This window comes from Tasmannia lanceolata, unplaced genomic scaffold (genome assembly GCF_043159265.1).
Source record: "Tasmannia lanceolata isolate RefF3 unplaced genomic scaffold, GAP_Taslan_0.1 ptg000019l, whole genome shotgun sequence".
NCBI lineage: Eukaryota > Viridiplantae > Streptophyta > Magnoliopsida > Canellales > Winteraceae > Tasmannia > Tasmannia lanceolata.
The window spans coordinates 128,960-154,654 of NW_027518696.1; the positions used below are offsets into that span (position 1 = coordinate 128,960).

Genomic DNA, 25,695 nt, shown 5'->3' on the forward strand with positions numbered 1-25,695 from the left:
ACGAAATACCTTATAATAAGGGAAATGATTTCAGCACCACCATGTCTTGATACATGTATCTTGTCTTTTAGTATTTGAAGAGCTGTAAAAGGTGAAATCATTTCCATATAATAAATGTAAATTTCTTGGGATTTGCTAGCGACCATCCCAGAAGGCATTTTGCGGACCGGCTGTTGCATGAGAGAGCAGCCACCTCTGATGAATTTAATGAACAAGGAAAATTCTTTCAGTTTTGTGAAACAGGAGGTATTTGTAAATTTATTGAAAGCTATTATTAAATAACTTATAGATGGTTATTTGGAAGGGCGCCCTTCAGTATTTATTAAATACTTGTTAACAGAGTTTATTACAGAGAAATACGAAATTGTACGTGTAGATGGTCTACTTGGGCGGCTAAAATGAATATGGCATGAGGTGTACGTGAGACCAACGCCACAATTGGGTGTGGTCAAAGTCAGTAAGCGGTTTTAAGAAAAAACAAAAGATATGGGTTCGAGTCGTCTTCTCCAAACATTTTCAAGCAGCAGAGGAGATGGAGAGACTAGATACTTTTTCTTTTGAAGCTCGGAAACGTTACATGGAAATGGAAGCATGAATTTTGAGGCAAATTTCAATTGAAGAATACTGGTAAAATAATGTATATACAAAATTCCCACCCACGCAGCATCCACCATTGGCTGGGCAGGGCATGAGTATCAGCTGCTCTACGTCGACTCACTGCTATATATTAATTTAATTTGACATCATCATCATGCCCCAATCTTCCATTGGTAACTGCCCAAAACCCTGAGGAAACCATCTCCTGTTATCTCTTTCAAACGGAGGAGAGCGGTTTCCACCCGGGAATCCGACACACTTCCGTCCAAATCCAAGATGAAGACATAATCGAAGGACCCGCTTTCTCTTATTGGATTGGACCAGTTGGGCCGCTGCTCCACTCTCGTCACCCCTACGTTCCTGCTCTCCATCACCCAAAGCGCCCGCCACAAATCCGATACTCCCTTCTCCAGTGAAAACGCTACCGTCGTTTTCCAACCCTTCTTCTTGATCTTTTCTATTATTGTTCTGGATTCTACTAACCCCAGCTGCAGGAATCGGTTGAAATTCCCGGTGCTCGTCCGATCCTGGCAATTCTGCTCCAGGACCTGCAATCCGAACTCAGTCGCCGCGATCTTGCTCCCGATCACGGCCGTATCGGAGATGCGGTTATCGGACACATATCTGGCCGCATCAGCCGCGTTGGGGACCTCGTCGATCTCCAGATCCATGCTTTCCAGCTTCTTCTTGCAGTGGCTGAGAGCCTGGGGATGGCTGACGATCCGTTTCAGATCGGATCTGGAAGCTCCCGGCACAGCCAAAAGGCAGTGATTGACGGGAAGGATGAGCTCTCCGACGATGTTGACGCCTTGGTGGCGGAGAAGGAGATCAAAGTTGCGATCGATGGTGCCGTCGAGGGAGTTCTCGATGGGGATGATGGCCCGCTCAGCGGTTTTATCCTCGAGAGCTTGGAAGGCTTCTTCCATGTGATTACAAGGGAAGGCGTTGCAGACGGAGGAGAAAGCTCTGGTTGCAGCTTCTTGGCAGTAAGAACCTTGGACGCCTTGGTAAGCGACGCGGACGGGACGGCCAGAGAATCCGAACCCTGATGGGGGAGTTGAAGCTGGACCACAGAGCTGAGGAAGGAAACCATCGACGTCTTTGAAAAAAAGGCGTTCCAGCCGATCCACAACTGCCTTCTTCTCGTGAGAAGAAGCCATTTCCTCCTCCGTCCCGAGGGGAGGAGACAAGTCAGGGAAAATAATTCCAGCCCCTTTTTTCCGCTGATGCTGATGCTGATGCTTATGCTGCTTTAAGCTCATTTTGATCATCATAATTCCTCCTCCTCTGGCAGCAGCTCGGATTTCAGACCTGCAGTTGCTTTCTGAAGCAGATCTCAGACATGCGGCCGGAACCCGTAACGCCATCAAAACTAAACTAATCTAATAATATAACAGATTGGATGAATGAGAGAGTGTATGCGCAGAGATCAATTTTAGATCCCTGGCATGGAACTTGGGTTGGGAGGTGTGAGGGATTTAAATAGATAGAGAGAGAGAGAGAGAGAGAGAGAGAGCGAGCGGTAGGTAAGGTTGGTTTGATGGATGGAAGGGAGCGCGTGAGCGAACGTGTTAGACTGAATTCAGCCGCTCGCTCACGACTGCTTTTCTTTATTATTACACTCACGCCTTTCTTCTTTCTTTCTTGCACACTTTCCCCCCTTTTTTGTTCGCATTTCCTCCCTCTTTCTCACCCGTTACTAGTTAGGCGCCACAAACGACGAGCCAAATAATTAAATCCGAGGGAAACAACACAGCCCTGCTCTATAAATAAAATATAGAAATTAAGGTGAAAAATGACCCATATAACCTTGTCTAGGAGACTAAGATCTTCAATTAAATGGTCTTCAAACTCTCACCTCATCTAGGCTCTCCAATTCGGCTGATGTCTACATGCATCAGATCAAGTTTTAGCCCACACACTACCTTTTGCCAGCCAAACCCTGGTTGGAGGGACCCACTTCGGCATTTCTCACTCTCAAATGTTTTGAAAAATTATACCCTTTTCTTCTTTTCGATCTGCACGTGTGGGCGAAAATATATCCTAAATTTTTTCTATTAAAATAGTTTCCTATTCTGCTGCCAACTCTCTTAATCCAAAGTAGAATTGAAAATCCCCCAGACTTTTTGCAATCAGAACGAACCTCCCATTTGCTGAACTCACTTCTCATAAACATAGTTATCTCTCCATATCTATATTTTTACTTCTTATGGATTTAGGACGGTGAAGTTTTATATATACCATTAGACTCAGATTTTGTGCTCATAGCTATGTTACTTCAACAGGGAATTAAGCAGCTACAATTTTACTCCAATAGTATTAAAAACTTAGAATTTACTCCAACAAGTCCAAAATTATCTTACACCCTAGGGATTATGCTGATAGATTTTTATTTCAATAGTTTTTTTTTAATGGTAAATTTATATTCCATGGAGAAGTAAAACAGAATTTTATTTCCATAGGGTTAAAAACTCAGATTATACTTTGATAGGTGTTTTTACTTGGCATTGAGCCTCTAGCCCAATCGTTAAGGCTTTGTTCTTTCTTTGACCCAGAGGTCAGGGGTTCAATCCCAGCTTACCTACCCAAAAAAAGTATTTTACTTCATTGGGGGTTGAACGGTAAAAAAATAATACTAATGCTGCGAAAGAAAAGATGAAGGAAAGGAAAAGAGGGTGCGAGCTGTGTGTTTGGTGGGGCGTTTGAGGAGTGATGTTAAGTTGGGGTTAGGTTAATAATATGCTTGTGGGTTAGGTGAAGAGAAGACTAATCTCCTTAACTAATGATGAGTGACAGGGAACTAAACTAAGAAGACTGCCCCAACATGCGCCAATGCCTACGTCTTCCATTACGTCCGCTCTATTTCCTCTTCTTTTGCTTTCTTCTAAGCCTATATGAGAAACTTTCATTGTTTCTAAGTCAAAAAAATGACTTTTCTTGAGAGGAATACTTCTCGCACAACACTTTACTACCATTGGTATTCATACTATGAGAAAACTAATGTGGGGCCACCTTCATCTTGACTGAATCTCTAGTCTGATTTTTATAAGGTACAAAAAAATATTAGTTGGGTAGTTAGGTGAGCATGGAAAATACTATAAAACATGATGAGTAAACGTGTGTGGCAACAGATGAAAATTCCAAGGTTCTCCTTTCACACCCAGTTACCAACCGTAGAAATCGACACTTGATTTGGTATATTCGTCCCTTCTCTTTGATTACAACTTCTTTCATTGGTTGATACAATCCGATACGTAAAAAGTAAAGCGCACATTTAATATTTCCCTCAACATATATTTCTCCTTCACAAGTTAGAAAAGAGATTCTCCAGGAAAAGGCTAAAAAGAAAATTGCTTTTACATCTCCTTCCTAAAAGATACATACTCGGCCTCATTTATGTATTTACATGTTCGAATCCATTGATCCAAACGGCAACCATAACTTCGGTAAAATGAGAACACTCTGATTGCATGATTATAGGCCATTTATCCATTGAACAAGAAAAAATAACTTGTTATCGTAGGCATTTTATCTTGAGGGTTCTAAACGGAAGGGCGCCCTTGCAAAATAGGGATGAAAGGGCGCCCCCATTGGTTGCACATTAGCAATGTGCATTAAATTTTCGTTGATTTTTCAACCCATTTAATGCACTTTGGTGATGTAGAATACAACCAATGGGGCGCCTCATTATGCTCTTTTATCAGTGTACACAGGGGAAGTATGTTCGGGATGAGACATAGATCATATTGTTTTCCTCATTATGCTCAACGATATCAATGGTCTTTATTTCACACACATACACTACCTCTTTCAATGCGACTAATTAAATTGGTTCTTATTTTCGAATGAGTGCTTCAATTTAATCTTAGCTGCAAATGAGAAATTAAAGCTTTTGTAAAAGCCACTAAATAAATCATTTCTAAAACAACTATAATCATTATTTGGAAAGAATGTTTAGAGGTATCTAAAGAGTCCGTTAATCTATTAAATATAGTAGATGTTAGCATTCCTCTTTTATTATCAATTAGCTTTATCCGCCCTATAATACTCTTTTGTGAACTTCACCCTCTCTCTAAAGGAAATGCATTATGGAGGGAGGAAGCAGCGAATCCTAATTAATCAGAATTGAGAGAGAGAGAGAGAGAGAGAGAGAGAGAGAGAGAGAGAGAGGTGGTTAATGCATCGACGTGGGTTGTTGGAACTGTTGTGTTTTAATTTAAAATTTAAGAGATTTTATTATTATTGCCAGTTATCATTTTATACTTTTATTGTTATTATTGGTAACTAATTTTTAGTAGAGAATTTGGGAAGTGGAAAACGTTTTGGGAGTAATGGGATACGTTTATAACGGTAAAATAAAATCACTTTATTCTCCCTTAACTATAAGATCTCATCTATCCCCAAAACGAAGGGGGCTCTCCATCTCTCTTCCCCGAAAAAACAAAACCGTCTTTCATGGAAAAAACCCACATCAGATTTCTTGTTTTTCATGTTTTATCCTCTTTATTTTTATTGTTATTTGCGATACGGGCGATTGTGGGATTAATTTCCTGCACGGAAGAAACCCTGAAGGATGGTTGAATCTTGGGAGCCTAACGCCACTGAAACATACATGGGCGTTTTGACTCTAAAGACAGGGGAGTTTTGATTCAAAAGAGAGCGTCATTTTTGACGTGCCTCTATCCATTACACAGGCTATTTCTAACCTTTCTTGATTAATTTACTTTCACTATTTTGATAGATTATATCTATATTAATTAATATTAACAGAAACTCCTAAAGATAGATTTCTTAACAAAATTCTCTAAAAGGAACTTGGAACCATGGCGATCGTTATGGATCAACAGAAGTTCCTTTTTTTTAAGGAGAGAGGTGCAACCTCATATGAATTAAATGGATAAGACAAATTCAGGTATAAAGTGGCTCTCCTCTTTGGAGAATGAGGGGCATTGAAATGGCCATGTTCAATGGATAATAAAGTCTTCCATTCATATGATTATGGTCACTCAATTATTGTGTCCATAATGAAGCTCGCCAGATGAACGGTACGGATTGCATACGCGTGCAAAATTTGCTGGAGTAAGAATCAACGGGCACGCACAAAAAGGAAAAATAAGAGTACTACTAACACGAGATGTTTGCGAAGAAGTTTTAAAGAAGAAGGTGAAAGCGTTTAGATGTAATGAATATGGGGATCAAATCTTCACATCTCCATTCTTATTTGAGAAAAGAAAGATTGAGTGGATGTTGAATCCCCAAATTTTAGGGATGTCAATAACAAACGCTTATGTTGGCTAGTTAGTTTTAGCTATCTTTCGTGTTTATGTTTTAGTTTTCTTTTTATTATTCTTAATTCTGATTAGTTGTAGAGTCCATAACTCTCTCAACCCATTGAATTTTTTGATGAGATTTTTTTTTCTGTGGAAAGAGAATTTGAAGACCTCCAAATAGAGATATTCATAACTTTGCCGCGTAAAATGAGAGAGTTATTGATGTTTTACTAAATAACTCCATATATTATCTCAAAATTACGGTTTAATACTGTTTAGGGTAACGAGACCATAACTCTCTCAACCCATTGAATTTTTAGATTAGGTTTTTTCCTGTGGAAAGAGAATTTGATGACCTCCTCTTAAAAGAAATTTCATCACTTTGCCACTTAAAATGAGAGAGTTATTGATGTTTTATTAAATAACTCTTTATATTATCTCAAAGTTACGGCTTAATACTGTTTAGGGTAAAGAGATCATAACTCTCTCAACTTATTGAATTTTTGATGAGGTTTTTCTCTATGGAAAGAGAATCTGACAACCTCCGAATGGTAGAAATTTCACCACTTTAGCACTTAAAATGAGAGAGTTATTTATGTTTTATTAAATAACTCCATATATTATCTAAAAATTACGGTTTAATATTTTCTACGGTAAATACACCATAACTCTCTCAACCCATTGAATTTTTTGATGACTTTTTTTTCTGTGGAAAGAGAATTTGACGACCTCCAATGATAGAAATTTCATCAGTTTGGCACTTAAAATGATAGAGTTATTGATATTTTATTAAATAACTCCCTATATTTTCTCAAAATTACGGTTTAATACTTCCTAGGGTAAATAGACCATAACTCTCTCAATCGATTGAATTTTTTGATGAGGTTTTTTTTCTGTGGAAAGAGAATTTGACGACCTCCAAATGGTAGAAATTTCACCACTTTAACACTTAAAATGAGAGAGTTATTGATGTTTTATTAAATAACTCCCTATATTATCTCAAAATAACGGTTTAATACTTTCTAGGGTAAAGAGACCATAACTCTCTCAGCCAATTAAATTTTTTGATGAAGTTTTTCTCTGTGTAAAGAGAATTTGATGACCTCCGAATGGTAGAAATTTCACCAATTTGGCACTTAAAATGAGAGAGTTATTGATGCTTTATTAAATAACTCCCTATATTATCTCAAAATTACAGTTTAATACTACTGTTTAGGGTAAAGTGACCATAACTCTCTCAACCAATTGAATTTTGGGTTGAGGTTTTTATCTTTGGAAAGAGAATTTGACTACTTCCGAATGATAGAAATTTCACCACTTTGGCATTTAAAATGGGAGAGTTATTGCTGTTTTATTAAATAACTCCCTATATTATCTCAAAATTACGGTTTAATACTGTTTAGGATAAAGTGACCATAACTCTCTCCACCCATTGAATTTTGTGATGACGTTTTTTCTTTGTAAAGAGAATTTGACGATCTTCGAATGGTAGAAATTTCACCACTTTGGCATTTAAAATGGGAGAGTTATTGCTGTTTTATTAAATAACTCCCTATATTATCTCAAAATTACGGTTTAATACTGTTTAGGGTAAAGAGACCATAACTCTCTAAACCCCTTAAAGTTTCTGATGAGGTTTTTTCTGTGTGTTAGCCTAAGGGTTCCCCATGGGATCATTCAATCATCTTGTTTTGATGATTAACAAACGCAAATTGATTAGTCTTTTATGGACTAATTGTTTGCCTTGAGTGTTGTGATATAGACAGGTAATTCACAGGTCAATCCATGCTAGCACACCCCATTGATGGCCTATGCTTGAAGATGAACCAAACGCATGTCAAAGGAGCTGGAGCATACTTGAATCAATCATGCATTGGAGGGTAAACTAAGGAGAAGTTCAACATCAACCATCTCAAAGCATTGAACAAACAAAGGAACATCAATGAAGGCCAAAGCTTGTCGATCAACAACTTACATGTCATATCGCCATTACACAATACAACGCAACACATGGCTTAAGGATCAACATGCAAAGGAGCTTGAATACATTGGTGGCATCATCCTTGGAAGATGTCAAAGCAAGGAGCTCAAGTGAAGATCCTACAAGCAAGCCAAGAACCATATTGAAGATCAAATGAATTGGCTCAAGAGTTCATTCAAGAGAGTATTCAAAATGGTAGAATGTATTCATCTCTCCCTTGGACTTTCTCTTGATCAAGGCACATCTTAAAACCATTTAAAAATATGTTTTTCAAAGAGACTAACACACCCTTTAAGGACTTAAATAGATAAGTGAATGGCCATGGTGGTGTACCAACATGTTGGGACCCATATGGCATTCAACACAACATTGAACAAAACAGAGTTCCAAGTGGACAACCTGGATCAGCAACTAAATCCTATCAAAACTTGTTTAAAATATTTTCAAATATTTTTGAAAATATTTTTAACAAATAGCTCTCATTTGTCTCATATCATAGAGTATAAAAACGTCGAAATCCGACGAGAAACGAACGAGATATGAATTTTCGAAGATAGGAGCTGAAATCTGGAAACCAGGTACGGAACTCCGTGGGTTTCTACGGAGCTCCGTGGAGCAACCTGTTTCAAAATAAAAAAAGAGCCGTTGGGGTCCAACGGCTAGTTGTTTTTTTACCTGAAAATGATCGAAATACCCCCAAAACGGTCATATTGAGTTGGAACTCTATATATACCCATTGTATGGGTTCAAAACTTGAGGATGAACATTGTCCAACTCTAATAAACCCTAGAAATCCATTTGTGAATCATTTTTGGGTTAATATCTCACCAATCCTTCATCGTGCCTTGACTTTGGGAAAATCCACTTGAGATTGGTTAGGCTTAAACTTGTTTATCTTTGAGAGTATATTAGGACCTTCATTGTGCATTGTAGCCTTCTTAGAGGCAAAGCTTTCTTCTTCTTCTTCATTAGATCGGTGGCAAGGGTATCCGTGTTTAATTCCCTTTGGTGGAGCGCTTAGAACTCGGCGAAGTAGGAGAGTCATTGTAAAGGTAGAAGGGTATCCTTATTTAATTCCCTTGGAGTGTAAAAGCCTCGGAGCCGGGCGTCGTGGAGGTCTCAATAGTGGAAATCCTCAAGTGCGACTTTGAGTAGAGCGGAGTATGCCGTTTGCCGAACCACTATAAATCCTTGTGTCACTTGTGTTGGCATTTCTCTATCTCTCACCCCCTCTCACTCTCTTATTTATTTGTGCTTGCATTTTTACATATTTGGAATTGAGTGAATAGTTAGCATTTTGGTTTTGATTGAATAATTATACCTTACTAATTAAGCTATTTATTACTTAATTAAGTTTGCTAATCAACAAGGATTTTAAACATAAATTATTTGTAATATTGTTTTTACGTTCAACCATTCCAAACTTAATTAAACAAGGGATAAAACTAGGGTGATTTTGGACAAAAGTATTTTTAAGAAAAAGTTTTCATTAACAACCTATTCACCCTCCTCTAGGTTGCCAAACCGAGTCACTCCTCGGATTTCACTGTGGAAAGAGAATTTGACGACCTCTGAATGGTAGAAATTTCACCACTTTGGCACTTAAAATGAGAGAGTTATTGATGTTCTATTAAATAACTCCCTATATTATCTCAAAATTATGGTTTAATACTATTTAGGGTTGCGAGGCCATAACTCCCTCAACCCATTGAATTTTTTGATGAGGTTTTTTCCTGTGGAAAGAGAATTTGATGACCTCCGAATGATAAAAATTTCACCACTTTGGCACTTAAAATGAGAGAGTTATTGATGTTTTATTAAATAACTCGGTTTAATACTGTTTAGGGTAAAGAGACAATAACTCTCTCAAGCCATTGAATTTTCCAATGAGATTTTTTCTTTGGAAAGAAAATTTGACGACCTCCAAATGGTAGAAATTTCACGACATTGGCTCTTAAAATGAGAGAGGTATTGATGTTTTATTTAATAACTCTATATATTATCTCAAAATTACGGTTTAATACTGTTTAGGGTAAAGAGACCATAACTCTCTCAACCCATTGAATTCTTTGATGGGGTATTTTTCTGTGGAAAGAGAATTTGACGTCCTCCGAATAGTAGAAATTTCACCACTTTGGCAGTTAAAATGAAAGAGTTATTGATGTTTTATTAAATAACTCCCTAAAATATCTCAAAATTATGGTTTAATACTGTTTAGGGTAAAGAGACCATAACTCTCTCAACCCTTTGAATTTTTTTATGAGGTTTTTTTCTTTGGAAAGAAATTTGACGACCTCCGAATGGTAGAAATTTCACCACTTTGGGACTTAAAATGAGAGATTTATTTATGTTTTATTAAATAACTCCATATATTATCTGAAAATTACGGTTTAATACTTCTAGGGTAAAGAGACCATAACTCTTTCAACCCATTGAAATTTTTGATGAGGAATTTTTCTTTAGAAAGAGAATTTGACGACCTTCGAATGGTAGAAATTTCATCACTTTGGCCCTTAAAATGAGAGAGTTATTGATGTTTTATTAAATAACTCCCTATATTATATTGAAATTACGGTTTTATACTGTTTAGGGTAACGAGACCATAACTCTCTCAACCCATTGAATTTTTTGATTTTGTTTTTTCCTGTGGAAAGAGACTTGATGACCTCCTCATGGTAGAAATTTCACCACTTTGGCACTTAAATTGAAAGAGTTATTGACGTTTTATTAAATAACTCCCCATATTATCTCAAAGTTACGGTTTAATATTGTTTAGGGTAAACATACCATAACTCTCTCAACCCTTTGAATTTTCTGATGAGGTGTTTTTCTTTGAAAAGAGAATGTGACGACCTCTGAATGGTAGAAATTTCACCACTTTGGTACTTAAAATGAGAGAGTTATTGATGTTTTACTAAAAACACCCTATATTATCTCAAAATTACTGTTTAATACTTTTAGGGTGAAGAGACCATAACTCTTTCACCCATTGAATTTTTTTGATTAGGTTTTTTTCTTTAGAAACAGAGTTTGACGACCTCCGAATGGTGGAAATTTTACCACTTTGGCACTTACAATGACAGAGCTATTGAGGTTTTATTAAATAACTCCTTATGTTCTCTCAAAATTACGGTTTAATACTGTTTAGGTAAAAAGACCATAACTCTCTCAACCTACAGAATTTTGTGATAAGGTTTTTCTGTGGTTAGAGAATTTCACGACCACCGAATGGTAGAAATTTCACCACTTTAGCACTTAAAATGAGAGTTATTGATGTTTTATTAAATAACTCCATATACTATCTCAAAGTTACGGTTTAATACTGTTTATGGTAAAGAGACCATAACTCTCTCAACCCCTTGAATTTTCTGATGAGATTTTTTTCTTTTAAAAGAGAATTTGAAGACCTCTGAATGGTAGAAATTTCACCACTTTGGCACTTAAAGTGAGAGAGTTATTGATGTTTTATTAAATAACTCCCTATATTATCTCGAAATTACGGTTTAATACTTCCTAAGGTAAAGAGACCATAACTCCAACCCGTTGAATTTTTTCATGAGGTTTTTTTTATTTAGAAAGAGAATTTGACGACCTCCGAATGGTAGAAATTTCACCACTTTGGCACTTAAGATGAGGGAGTTAATGATGTTTTATTAAATAACTCCTTATATTATCTCAAAATGATGGTTTAATACTTCATAGGGTAAAGAGACCATAACTCTCTCAAGCCATTGGATTTTTGATGAGGTTTTTTTCTCTAGAAAGAGAATTTGACGAGCTTCAAATGGTAGAAATTTCACTACTTTGGCACTTAAAATGTGAGTGTTATTGATATTTTATTAAATAACTCCATATATTATCTCAAAATTACGGGGGTAAATACACCATAACTGTCTCAAGCAATTGAATTTTTTGATGAGGTTTTTTTCTATGGAAAGAGAATTTCACAACTTCCGAATGGTAGAAATTTCACCACTTTGGCACTTAAAATGAGAGAGTTATTGATGTTTTATAAACTAACTCCCTATATTATCTCAAAATTACGGTTTAATACTTTATAGGCTAAAGAGACCATAACTCTCTCAACCAGTTGAATTTTTTGGTCAGGTTTTTTTCTGTGTAAAGAGAATTTGACGACCTCTGAATGGTAGAAATTTCACCAGTTTGGATCTTAAAATAAGAGAGTTATTGATGTTTTATTAAATAATTCCCTATCATATCTCAAAATCATGGTTTAATATTGTTTAGGGTAACATGACCATAACTCTCTCAACCCATTGAATTTTTTGATGAGGTTTTTTTCTTTGGAAAGAGATTTTGACGACCTCTGAATGGTAGAAATTTCACCACTTTGGCCCTTAAAATGAGAGAGATATTGATGTTTTATTAAATAACTCCCTATATTATCTCGAAATTACGGTTTAATACTATTTAGGGTAACGAGACCATAACTCTCTCAACCCATTGAATTTTTTATGAGGTTTTTTTCTTTGGAAAGAAATTTGACGACCTCCGAATGGTAGAAATTTCACCACTTTGGCACTTAAAATGAGAGAGTTGTTGATATTTTATTAAATAACAACCTATATTATCTCAAAATTACGGTTTAATACTGTTTAGGGTAAAGAGACCATGACTCACTCAACCCATTGAATTTTTTGTTCAGGTTTTTTTTTCATTTGAAAGTGAATTTGGTGACCTCCGAATAGTAGAAATTTTACCACTTTGGCACTTAAAATGGGAGAGTTATTGATGTTTTGTTAAATAACTCCTTATATTATATCAAAATTATGGTTTAATACTTTCTAAGGTAAAGAGACCATAACTCTCTCAACCAACTGAATTATTTGATGAGATTTGTTTTACTGTGTGAGGAGAATTTCACAACGTTCGAATGGTAGAAATTTCATCAGTTTGACACTTAAAATGAGAGAGTTATTAACGTTTTATTAAATAACTCCCTATATTATCTCGAAATTAGGGTTTAATATTGTTTAGGGTAAAGAGATTATAACTCTCTCAACCCTTTGAATTTTTTGATTAGGTTTTTTTTCTGTGGAAAGAGAATTTGACGACCCCCGAATGGTATAAATTTCACCACTTTGGCACTTAAAACGAGAGAGTTGTTGATGTTTTATTAAATAACTTCATATATTGTCTCAAAATTACGATTTAACACTTCCTAGGGTGAAGAGACCATAACTCTCTAAACCAATTGAATTTTTCGATGAGGTTTTTTCCCTTAGAAATAGAATTTGACGAGCTTCGAATGGTAGAAATTTCACCAGTTTGGCACTAAAAATAAGAGAGTTATTGATGTTTTATTAAGTAACTCCCTATATTATCGAAAAATCACGGTTTAATATTGTTTAGGTTAAAGAGACCATAACTCTCTCAACCCATTGAATTTTTTGATGATATTTTTTTTCCTGTGCATAGAAAATTTGACAACCTCCGAATGGTAGGAATTTCATGACTCTGCAGCTTAAAATGAGAGAGTTACTGATTATTTAATAAATAACTCCCTATATTATCTCAAAATTACGGTTTAATACTGTTTAGGGTAACAAGGCCATAACTCTCAACCCATTGAACTTTTTTATTACGTTTTTTCCTGTGGAAAGAGAATTTGATGACCTCCTCATAGATGAAATTTCACCACTATGGCACTTAAAATGAGAGAGTTATTGATGTTTTAATAAATAACACCCTACATTATCTCAAAGGTTTAATACTGTTTAGGGTAAAGAGACCATAACTCTCTCAACCGCTTGAATTTTCTGATGACGTTTTTTTCGTTGATAAGAGAATTTGATGACCTCCGAATCGTAAAAATTTCACCACTTTGGCACTTAAAATGAGAGAGTTATTGATGTTTGATTAAATAACTTCTTATCTTATCTCAAAATTACGGTTTAATACTTCTAGGGTAAAGAGACCATAACTCTTTAAACCCATTGAAATTTTTGATGCGGTTTTTTTCTTTGGAGAGAGAATTTGACGACCTCCGAATTGTAGATATTTCACTACTTTGGCACTTAAAATGAGAGAGTTATTGATGTTTTATCAAATTAGTCCCTATATTATCTCAAAATTACGATTTAATACTTTTTAGGGTAAAGAGACCATAACTCTGACAACCTGTTGAATTATTTGATGAGGTTTTTTCAGTGAAAAGGGAATTTGACGACCTCCGAATGGTAGAAATTTCACCACTTTGGCACTTAAAATGAGAGTTATTGATATTTTATTTAATAACTCTATATATTATCTGAAAATTACGCTTTAATACTGTTTAGGGTAAGGAGACAATATCTCTTTGAACCCATTGAATTTTTTGATGCGGTTTTTTCGGTAGAAAGAGAATTTGATGACCTCAGAATGTTACAAATTTCTCCATTTTGGCACTGAAAATGAGAGAGTTTTTGATGTTTTATTAAATAACTCCCTATATTATCTATAAATTACTGTTTAATTTTGTTTAGGGTAAAGAGACCATAACTCCCTGAACCCATTGAATTTTTTGATGGGGTTTTTTTCTTTGGAAAGTGAATTTGATGACCTCCGAATGGTATAAATTTCACCACTTTGGCACTTAAAATGAGAGAGTTGTTGATGTTTTATTAAATAACTCCCTATTATCTCAAAGTTACATTTTAATACTTTCTAGGGTAAAGAGACCATAACTTTCTCAACCCATCGAATTTTTTGATGAGGTTTTTTCTTTGGAAAAAGAATTTGATGAACTCCGAAAGGTAGAAATTTCACCACTTTCGAACTTAAAATGATAGAGTTATTGATGTTTTGATAAATAACACCCTATATTATCTAAAAATTACGGTTTAATACTTTTTAGGGTAAAGAGACCATAACTCTCTCAACCCATTGAATTTTTTGATGAGGTTTTTTCTGTGGAAAGTGAATTTGACAACCTCCGAATGGTAGAAATTTCACCAGTTGGCACATAAAATGAGAGAGTTATTGACGTTTTATTAAATAACTCCTTATATTATCTCAAAATTTCGGTTTATTACACTTTAAGGTAATGAGACCATAATTCTCTCAACCCGTTGAATTTTTCGATGAGGTTTTTTCTATAGAAAGAAAATTTGCAGACCTCTGAATGGTAGAAATTTCACCAGTTTGGCACTTAAAATGAGATAGTTATTGATGTTTTATTAAATAACTCCCTATATTATCTCAAAATTACGGTTTAATACTGTTTAGGTTAAAGAGACCATAACTCTCTCAACCCATTGAATTTTTTGATGATATTTTTTTCGGTCGAAAAAGAATTTGCTTACCTCCGAATGGTAGAAATTTGACCACTTTGCCGCTCAAAATGAGAGAGTTATTGATATTTTATTAAATAACTCCTTATATTATCTCAAAATTCCGGTTTAATACTGTTTAGGGTAATGAGAACATAACTCTCTCAACCCATTGAATTTTTCGATTAGGTTTTTTCCTGTGGAACGAGAATTTGATGACCTCGTCATGGTAGAAATTTCACATCTTTGGCACTTAAAATGAGAGAGTTATTTTTATTTTATTAAATAACTCCCTATAATATCTCAAAGTTATGGTTCAATACTGTTTAGGGTAAAGAGACCATAACTCTCTACCCCTTGAATTTTCTGATTGAGGTTTTTTTCTTTGAAAAGAGAATTTTGACAACCTCCGAATGGAAGAAATTTTACCACTTTGGCACTTAAAATGATAGAGCTATTGATGTTTAATTAAATAACTCCCTACATTTTCTCAAAATTACGGTTTAATACTGTTTAGAATAAGGAGACCATAACTCTCTCAACCTATTGAATTTTTTGATGAGGTTTTTTCCAGTGGAAAGAGAATTTGGCGACATCCAAATGGAACAAAATTCCCCACTTTGGAAAGCAAAATGAGAGAGTTACTGATGTTCTATTAAATTAACTCCCAGTACTATCTCAAAGTTACGTTTTAATACTGCATAGGGTAAAGAGACCATAACTCTCTCAACCCCTTGTATTTTTTGATGAGGTTTTTTCTTTTAAAAGGGAATTTGATGACCTCCGAATGGTAGAAATTTCACCACTTTGGTACTTAAAATGAGACAGTTATTGATGTTTTATTAAATAACTATATTATCTCAAAATTACGGTTTAATACTGTTTATGTTAAAGAGACCATAACTCTCTCAACCCATTGAATTTTTTTATTATATTTTTTTCCTGTGGAAAGAGAATTTGCCAAGCTCGAGATGGTAGAAATTTCACCACTTTGCCGCTCAAAATGAGAGAGTTATTGATATTTTATTATATAAGTCCCTATATTATCTCAAAATTCCAGTTTAATACTGTTTAGGGTAATGAGACCATAACTCTCTCAACCCCTTGAATTTTTCGAATTAGTATTTTTCTTGTGGAAAGAGAATTTGATGACCTCCTCATGGTAGAAATTTCACCTCTTCGGCACTTAAAATGAGAGAGTTATTTATGTTTAATTAAATAACTCCCTATATTATCTCAAAGTTATGGTTTAATACTGTTTAGGTAAAGAGATTATAACTCTCTCAACCGCTGGAATTTTCAAATTAAGGTTTTTTTCTTTGAAAAGAGAATTTTGATGACCTGCGAATGGAAGAGATTTCCCCACTTTGGCACTTAAAATGAGAGAGCTATTGATGTTTTATTAAATAACTCTCTACATTTTCTCAAAATTACGGTTTAATACAGTTTAGGGTAAGGAGACCATAACTCTCTCAACCTATTGAATTTTTTGATGAGGTTTTTTCACTAGAAAGAGAATTTGACAACCTCCGAATGGTAGATATTTCACCACTTTGGCACGTAAAATGAGAGAGTTATTGATGTTTTATTAAATAGCTCCTTATACTATCTCAAAGTTACGGTTTAATACTGTATAGGGTAAAGAGACCATAACTCTCTCAACCCCTTAAATTTTCTGATGAGGTTCTTTTCTTTTAAATGGAAATTTGACGACCTCCGAAATGGCTGAAATTTCACCACTTTGGCACTTAAAATGAGAGAGTTATTGATGTTTTATTAAATAACTCTCTATACTATCTCGAAATTACGGTTTAATATTTTCTAGGGTAAAGAGACCATAACTCTCTGAGCCCATTCAATTTTTTGATGAAGTTTTTTTTTCTCTGGAAAGAGAATTTGACGAACTCCGAATGGTAGAAATTTCACCAGTTTGGCACAAAAAATGATAGAGTTATTGATGTTTTATTAAATAACTCCCTATATTATCTCAAAATTACGATTTAATACTATTTAGGGTAAAGTGAACATAACTATCTCAACCCATTGAATTTTTTGATAAGGTTTTTTTCTTTGGAAAGAGAATTTGACGTCCTCAAAATGGTAAAAATTTCACCACTTTGGCACTTAAAATGAGAGAGTTATTTATGTTTTATTAAATAACTCCCTATAATATCTAAAAATTATGGTTTAATACTGTTGAGGGTAAAGAGACAGTAACTCTCTCAAGCTATTGAATTTTTTGATGATGTATTTTTCTTTGGAAAAAGAATTTGACGACCTCCGAATGGTAGAAATTTCACCACTTTGACACTTAAAATGAGTGAGTTATTAATGTTTTATTAAATAACTCTATATATTATCTCAAAGTTATGGTTTAATACTGTTTAGGGTAAATAGACCATAACTCTCTCAACCCCTTGAATTTTCTGATTGAGGTTTTTTCCTTTGAAAAGAGAATTTTGACGACCTCCGAATGGTGGAAATTACGCCAATTTGGCAGTTAAAATGAGAGGGTTATTGATGTTTATTAAATAACTCCCTATATTATCTCAAAATTACGGATTAATACTTCTAGGGTAAAGAGACCATAACTCTTTCCACTCATTGAATTTTTTGATGAAGTGTTTTTCTTTAGAAAGAGAATTTGACGACCTCCGAATTGTAGAAATTTCACTACTTTGGCACTTAAAATGAGAGAGCTATTGATGTTTTATTAAATAACTCTTATATTTTCTCAAAATTACGGTTTTATACTGTTTAGGGTAAGGAGACCATAACTCTCTCAACCTATTGAATTTTTTGATGAGGTTTTTTTTCAGTAGAAAGAGAATTTGACGACCTCCGAATGGTAGAAATTTTACCACTTTGGCACTTAAAATGAGAGAGTTATTGATATTTATTAAATAACTCCCTATACTATCTCAAAGTTACCTGTTTAATACTGTATAGGGTAAAGAAACCGTAACTCGCTCAAGCCCTTGAATTTTCTGATGACTTTTTTTTCTTTTAAAAGGGAATTTGACGACCTCCAAATGGTAGAAATTTAACGACTTTGACACTTAAAATGAGAGGGTGATTGATGTTTTAGTAAAGAACTCCATATATTATCTTAAAATTACGGTTTAGTACTTCCCAGGGTAAAGTGACTAAAACTCTTTCAACTCATTGAATCTTTTGATGAGGTTTTTTTCTTTAGAAAGAGAATTTGACGAACTCAGAATGGTAGATACTTCACCACTTTGGCACTTAAAATGAGAGAGTTGTTGATGTTTTATTAAATAAACCATATATTATCTCAAAATTACGCTATAACACTGTTTAGGGTAAAGAGACCATAACTCTCTCAACCCATTGAATTTTTTGGTGTGATTTTTTTCTTTGGAAAGAGAATTTGACGACCTCCAAATGGTAGAAATTTCACCACTTTGGCACTTAAAATGAGAGAGTTATTGATGTTTTATTAAATAACTCCCTATATTATCTCAAAATTACAGTTTAATACTGTTTAGGGTATAGTGATCATAACTCTCTCAACCCCTTGAATTTTCTGATGAGGTTTTTTTATATGGAAAGAGAATTTAACGACCTCCGAACGGTAGAAATTTCACTACTTTGGCACTTAAAATGAGAAAGTTATTGATGTTTTATTAAATTACTCCCCATATTATCTCAAAATTACGGTTTAATACTGTTTAAGGTATCGAGACCATAACTCTCTGAACCAATTGAAATTTTTGATGCGGTTTTTTTCTGCGAAAAGAGAATTTGACGACCTCCGAAATGGTAGAAGTTTCACCACTTTGGCACTTAAAATGGGAGAGTTATTGATGTTTTAATAAATAACTCTCTATACTATCTCAAAATTACGGTTTAATACTGTTTAGGGTAAAGAGACCATGACTCTCTCAACTCATTGAATTTTTTGATGTGGTTTTTTTCTATGGAAAGGGAATTTGACAACCTCCGAATGGTAGAAATTTCAGCATTTTGCACTTAAAATGAAAGAGTTAATGATGTTTTATTAAATAACTCCTTATATTATTTCAAAATTACGGTTTAATACTTCCCAGGGTAAAGAGACCATAACTCTCTCAAGCCATTGAATTTTTGATGAGGTTTTTTCCTTTAGAAAGAGATTTTGATGACCTTCAAATGGTAGAAATTTCACTACTTTGGCACTTAAAATGTGAGTGTTATTGAAGTTTTATTAAATAACTCCCCAAATTATCTAAAAATTACTGTTTAATACTTTCTAGGTAAAGAGACCATAACTCTCTCAACCCATTGAATTTTTTGATGAGGTTTTTTTCTGTGGAAAAAGAATTTGACGACCTCCAAATGGTAGAAATTTCACCAATTTGGCACTTAAAATGATAGGGTTATTGATGTTTTATTAAATAACTCCTTATATTTTCTCAAAATTATGGTTTAATACTTCTTAGGGTAAAGAGACCATAACTCTCTCTACCGATCGAATTTTTTGATGAGGTTTTTTTCTCTGGAAAAAAGAATTTGACGACCTCCGAATGGTAGAAATTTCACCACTTTAGCACTTAAAATGAGACATTTATTGATGTTTTATTAAATAACTCCCAATATTATCTTAAAATTACGGTTTAATACAGTTTATGGTAACGAAACCATAACTCTCTCAACCCATTGAATTTTTTGATGGGATTTTTTCTGGGGAAATAGAATTTGACAAACTCTAGAGGGTAGAAATTTCACCACTTCGGCACTTAAAATTAGAGAGTTATTGATGTTTTATTAAATAACTCCCTATATTATCTCAAAATTACGGTTTAATATTGTTTACGTTAAAGAGACGATAACTCTATCAATACATTGAATTTTTTGATGAGATTTTTTTTCTGTGGAAAGAGAATTTGACGACCTCCGAATGGTAGAAATTTCACCACTTTGCCGCTTAAAATGAGAGTGTTATTTATGCTATATTAAATAACTCCCTATATTATCTCAAAATTATAATTTAATACAATTTAAGGTAACGAGACCATAACTCTCTCAACCCATTGAATTTATTGATGAGACTTTTTCCTGTGGAAAGAGAATTTGACGACCTCCTCATGATAGAAATTTCACCACTTTGGAACTTAAAATGAGAGAGTTATTGTTGTTTTATTAAATAACTCCCCAAATTATCTCAAAGTTACGGTTTAATATTGTTTAGGGTAAAGAGACCATAACACTCTCAACCCCTTGAATTTTCTAATGTGGTTTTTTTCTTTGAAATGTGAATTTGACGACCTCCGAATGGTTGAAATTTCACCACTTTGGCCCTTAAGATGAGAGAGTTATGAATATTTTATTAAATAACTCCCACTAATAACTCAAAATTACGGTTTAATACTTCTTAAGGTAAAGACATTGAATTTTTTGATGAGGTTCTTTTCTTTAGAAAGGGAATTTGTCGTCCTCCGAATGGTAGAAATTTCACCACTTTGACACTTAAAATGAGAGAATTATTGATGTTTTATTAAAAAAACTCAATATACTATCTCGAAATTACGGTTTAATAGATTTTAGTGTAAAGAGACCATAACTCTCTCAACCCATTCAATTTTTTTATGAGGTTTTTTTTTCTGTGGAAAGTGAATTTGTCGAGCCCCGAATGGTAGAAATTTCACTAGTTTGGCACCTAAAATGATATAGTTATTAATGTTTTATTAAATAACTCCCTATATTATCTCAAAATTACGGTTTAATACTGTTTAGGGTAAAGTGAACATAACTATCTCAACCCATTGAATTTTTCGATGAGGTTTTTTTCTTTGCAAAGAGAATTTGACATCCTCCTGTGGGACCCGATCCTGCGAGAGGGGTGAGGCGCGAGCCGCCACGCTCTCTCTTAGTCTCTCGTACCCACGCAAATGGCGTGTGCTTTTTATTATTGATTTTAATTACCCAACTAAGCAGGCAGCAACCAAGCCCTAGGGTGCAAACAAACGTGCAACCCAGTATCCATAAGGGCAGGGGTAAGCCGCCGAGCCTAGCAAGGTGTGATTTAATTCATCTTTTCCGTGAACTTGGGATTACTAAGGCAATCCGAATTCCACTCAAAAGAGAGTGACAGAGTCGCCACCTAGATGAGGGATCTAGGACCCATAATTGACCATAAATCTAGACTCGTTACCTGGTTACGAGAATAGAAGGTATGTGGAGTTACCACCACATGCACCATTCATGCCCAATAATCGGTCTTCAATTCCAAAAGTTAACTCTTTTGAATTGCTCATTTAACTCTATATTAATGTGCGAACTACATGACATGCATCCTAAGATCTAATTTCAGTGTAATTCCTAAATATATATCTTGATTTTCTTAATTTGTTTGAATTAAATCTAAGTGAAAGTTCTCCTAAAATTCTAATTTCATGGAAAGTCCTAAGTGATTTAATTATTTTTAATTTAAGGATTAATGTACAAAATCCCACCACTTATGTGTGGAGCCGACTCGGGCTTGGTATGCCACTCAAGTATCCAAATTGCCTACGTATCCCAGCCTCACTGGAATCAGAGTCGATCGTAGTTCGGTGCACCTGAACTAAGCTACTTATGCCTAACTCATCTAGGACACCGATCTAGACTGGATTTACTGTTTTAACAGTTTAAGAGAAATTATTTAGTTCAAGTTGAAGATTTTATTATCCTAGGACTTCATCTAAGATGCTATATGGCCATATCTAAGTGCAAGACACTCCTTAGACTAATGCAGGTTAACCTACATCCTAGGTAACTAGGTTTGTCCTAGGAAAAATTGGGTGACTAGTGTAACTAGATCTATGGCACGGTTGTTATCCATAGCAAACGCCCGTGATGAGGCTGGACTCCTAACTCTAGGACTCCCAACTCTAGGACTCCCTAAAACTTAGGACTCAACGTTACGTAAGTGTTCCTAAGGGGCCCTAAAGGTTCCTACGATAGGAGACCGTAATCCAACGGCTCCTAAGACGCGATCAAGTTAATTCGATTTGTTGAACTTAATGATTTTTTATTTTTGAGAATTTTCGATTCTTCAAGATACGAAACGAGCAGCCGGAAACGGCTGTTCCTATTGTATTTTAGATGGATTCCTAAACATCTAAGGAATACCAAAGACTTTATGGTTCGCAAGTTTCGGCCTCGAATCGCATCAATGGAAGGGAATCGTGCGCTCTTCCCTTTCGCAATTTAATACTTAAGTTATAGCACGTTATTGCCTGGCATGTTTCTCAGGATTTCCTTGGACAATGGACCTCGGAGCCATTAACATACTATAATTTAAATACTCAAATTGTCAAGGAACAATTGCAAATGGGATACGATTATGGAGAGTCTCGGCATCTAAATTATCCTAGCATGGCAATTTTACAAAGGAAATCTATGACTCCTAAGATTTCTGTTTCAGATGGCTTAACGATTGAATATATGATGAAAAGTTAGAGTTCTCTAAAAATTTTCAAGGTGCTTTAAATTAATTCGGATTTTTAGATGAATTTATCACAATTGGATCAGATTAATTATTTTACAAAGAAGCCTATAGCTAATTCCATAATCCGAGTACAGCTATAGCTACGGAAACTAAAAGTACTAGTGCTGGAAAAGTAAAGATAAAATTCTAATGCATGTTTCGATTTGGTTCAAGGACCTCTTCCTTGGAGACAAATGCCTCCTTATATAGGTTTATTCGAGTAACTGTTCCTCAAGACCCACGTTCTTCTTAGAGAGAAACTTTTTGGTAACCACCCACAATGGGCTCCCCTAGTCTCTTGTCCTCCATTGTCCAGGCGGTTATCATCCACCTTCCCACGATTGGCAACAGCTATGCCACATCTTTGGATCAGCCCAACCAAATGGTGTCTTGATAGTCCTGTCACACTTGACTGATTGGCTCCAAGTGGACTGCCACTTCATAATTCGGTTATAAATCGTATTTCCCCATTCCACTCCTCTGCCTTCCCTGACCTCTCAGTACTTCTGAAGTCTCGACCAGTCGGCCTATGCTGATTTGATTCCCGCAACCTCCAACCCCCATCGCCTCTAGCCTTAAACCGGTAAAACCCACCACAACAAAATAAAACGGAGGAGAAGAAGAAGAAGCAATAGACGGTCGGTATTCATTTCAGCAGCCCAAGTATGCTGTGTTTTTTTTTGGGGTTTTGGGGTAGCATCCTCAAACACAGCAAGATAGTTGGATTTACCAATGGATCCGCCTAGCATGGATTCGGATTTACCAATGAATCAAAAGTGAATCCACCTAATATTTCTGCAATCGACTGAGCTATAGCAATAAAGTTGCTTGTGATAAACCATTTGTGCATATTGGTTTCCTCGGTTCTATAATTTCTTCAAGTACAATGTCGGTTTTGATTTTGGCCTTTTCTACCGTTTGATAGTGCAAAATAGAGTGGTTCCACTATGGTTGTGTTGTTTTGAAAGAACAACCCAAAGGAAAGTGGTAATTGCTCAAATTGCACCCTGAATGTAGGAGAACTTAATCTGAATGCCTGGGACAACCCGACCAAATTAGGGAAATCGGATTGAGTTTGGGTTGTGATAATTATAAACAGGTTGTGTCGGGTGTACCATCCTCGAGTACAAATTTTCGTACTCAAGAGAACATCTCAGATACAATAGTAGTCCACCTCAAGGTGCTTTGTTCTCTCATATAACCTCAATGCGCTTTGTTCTCTCATATAACACGTTTTCTCAAAACATCACGTCCAAACTCTCTCACAAGAGTTTTGTTCACAAGCAGCGTTAGTCATTGCTCTATGCTCAACCCAAGAACCTGAGCGAGCATAAACATCTTGTTTGTTGCTTATCCAATATGCAAGATTGCCAACAATGAACTTGTGGCGACCTATGGTGGACCTCCTATCATAAACTGATCCAACCCAATCGTCATCACTAAATAATGGAAGTAGAAAAGCATCAAGATGGTATCTTCATTTAACAGATCACTATCGACCTGCGATCGGACTAACCTTCGAATCCACGAAGGGTATTCTATGAATAGACAAAGAACAAGAAGAAGGAAGAAACCACAATCATTGTACTATAGTGGTGAGTATTCCCACCTGTCACACAGGTGACCCGGGTTCGATTAACCAATATGGGTGTGGCTCTTTGGCTTAAAGTCATGAGTATGCTCCCCATTGACGCTAGTTCGAATCCCCCCCAGCCTTACCCGATGCGCATGGTTTACGGGGGATTGCACGCACGGCGCACCCATAGGGAATAGTCCCTCCCTAAAAATTGGGTTGGCACCCTATGTCATAAAAACAGGAAGAAAGAAAAAAATTTCTTTAATTCAAAAACTAGTGTAATTCATGCAACACCCTTGCACGTATAGAAGAAAAAAAATAAAAATTGCTACCTTTCCCAAGGTTACCCAACTTTCCTAAGTTACCCATCTAACATACTTTCCTAAGTTACCCATCTAACATATTACACTAGGATCTCGTTAAAATAAGAAACTGTTGCTTAAGAAGAAATATGCCAGTCAATGATTCTCATTAAATAGGAAAGGAGTTACTTATATAGAAGTATGGACGCGTCAATCCCCTCCACTTGAGGAGAACTCGACCTTGAGTTCAGTGGTGATGTTGTCATAGCATCTCCAGCTTCAAAGACTAGGACATAGGTCTAAGTGGAGCGAAAAGGGTTTTCCATGAGATGGGAAATGAGAAATATTAGCCCCACATGAGGTTTGTAAATAAGTGATTGTCTGATAGTTAGCAAGGAACATCCGTCTTTCTGCTAAAGAGGATCTAGTGGAGGGTGGATGTAATCAGTGTCCAAAAGGAGAGATGTTATCAGCATGGCTAGTCAAGTTGAGGACACTAGATGGCAGTTTGGAATACCAAACAGTTGATTCCACCTGAACTTCCATTGACAGAAAGATCTCATTATGCTTTGACCAAGTATTCAACTATGATAATATTTGTCACTTCAACCTCTTAGAGACCCCAACTAGTTTGGGACAAAGGCTTTGTTGAGTTGAGTTGAATTGGGTTCAACCTCTCAGAGACTCAAGTACCAATAATGACGATAATTAATTGTGTTTTTATGACTAATTGTTTCAAGAGGCAAAAATAGATCCACAACTTAAAAATGGAGGAATGCTAAACTAGGGGCACCCTCACGAAAACCCAGCAACAAGGGCGCCCCATTAGATCCATGTTAGTGCGTTTATACATACAGTTGGGTAAATCACACTCTAATGATGCAGGTTTATCATTATACCACAATTGGACCCAATCGTTACAACCATGTTATGTACCAACGAAAAGTTCAAAATCTCAAATAGTTGGGTCAATCACACTTAAACCTTGCAGCCAGGTCAACACCATGTACATGGCTGTAAGGTTGGATCATTGGCCTTATCAAGGATCAGCTGCAGTGGGAAAAGGCACATCAATGGGATGATCCTAATTGTGTGATTAACAGACCTCTCTCATTGATTATGGAGCACTCACTTCTTTTTTTAATCATCTATTTGGAGGCCATTAATGCGAAATCGATCTGTATGATTTTATCTCGTGATCCATCTATAGTTTGATCCATAATATGG

At 35.5% G+C, this 25,695-nt stretch overlaps 1 protein-coding gene across 1 annotated transcript; it reads right to left on the reverse strand.

Annotated features, from left to right (window-relative positions):
- Positions 1–749: 749 nt before the first annotated feature.
- Positions 750–1,964, reverse strand: LOC143853155 (arogenate dehydratase/prephenate dehydratase 2, chloroplastic-like). Its single transcript, XM_077362891.1, has one exon. It carries the CDS (start codon positions 1,962–1,964, stop codon positions 750–752), a length of 1,215 nt encoding a protein of 404 aa, XP_077219006.1.
- Positions 1,965–25,695: the final 23,731 nt, after the last annotated feature.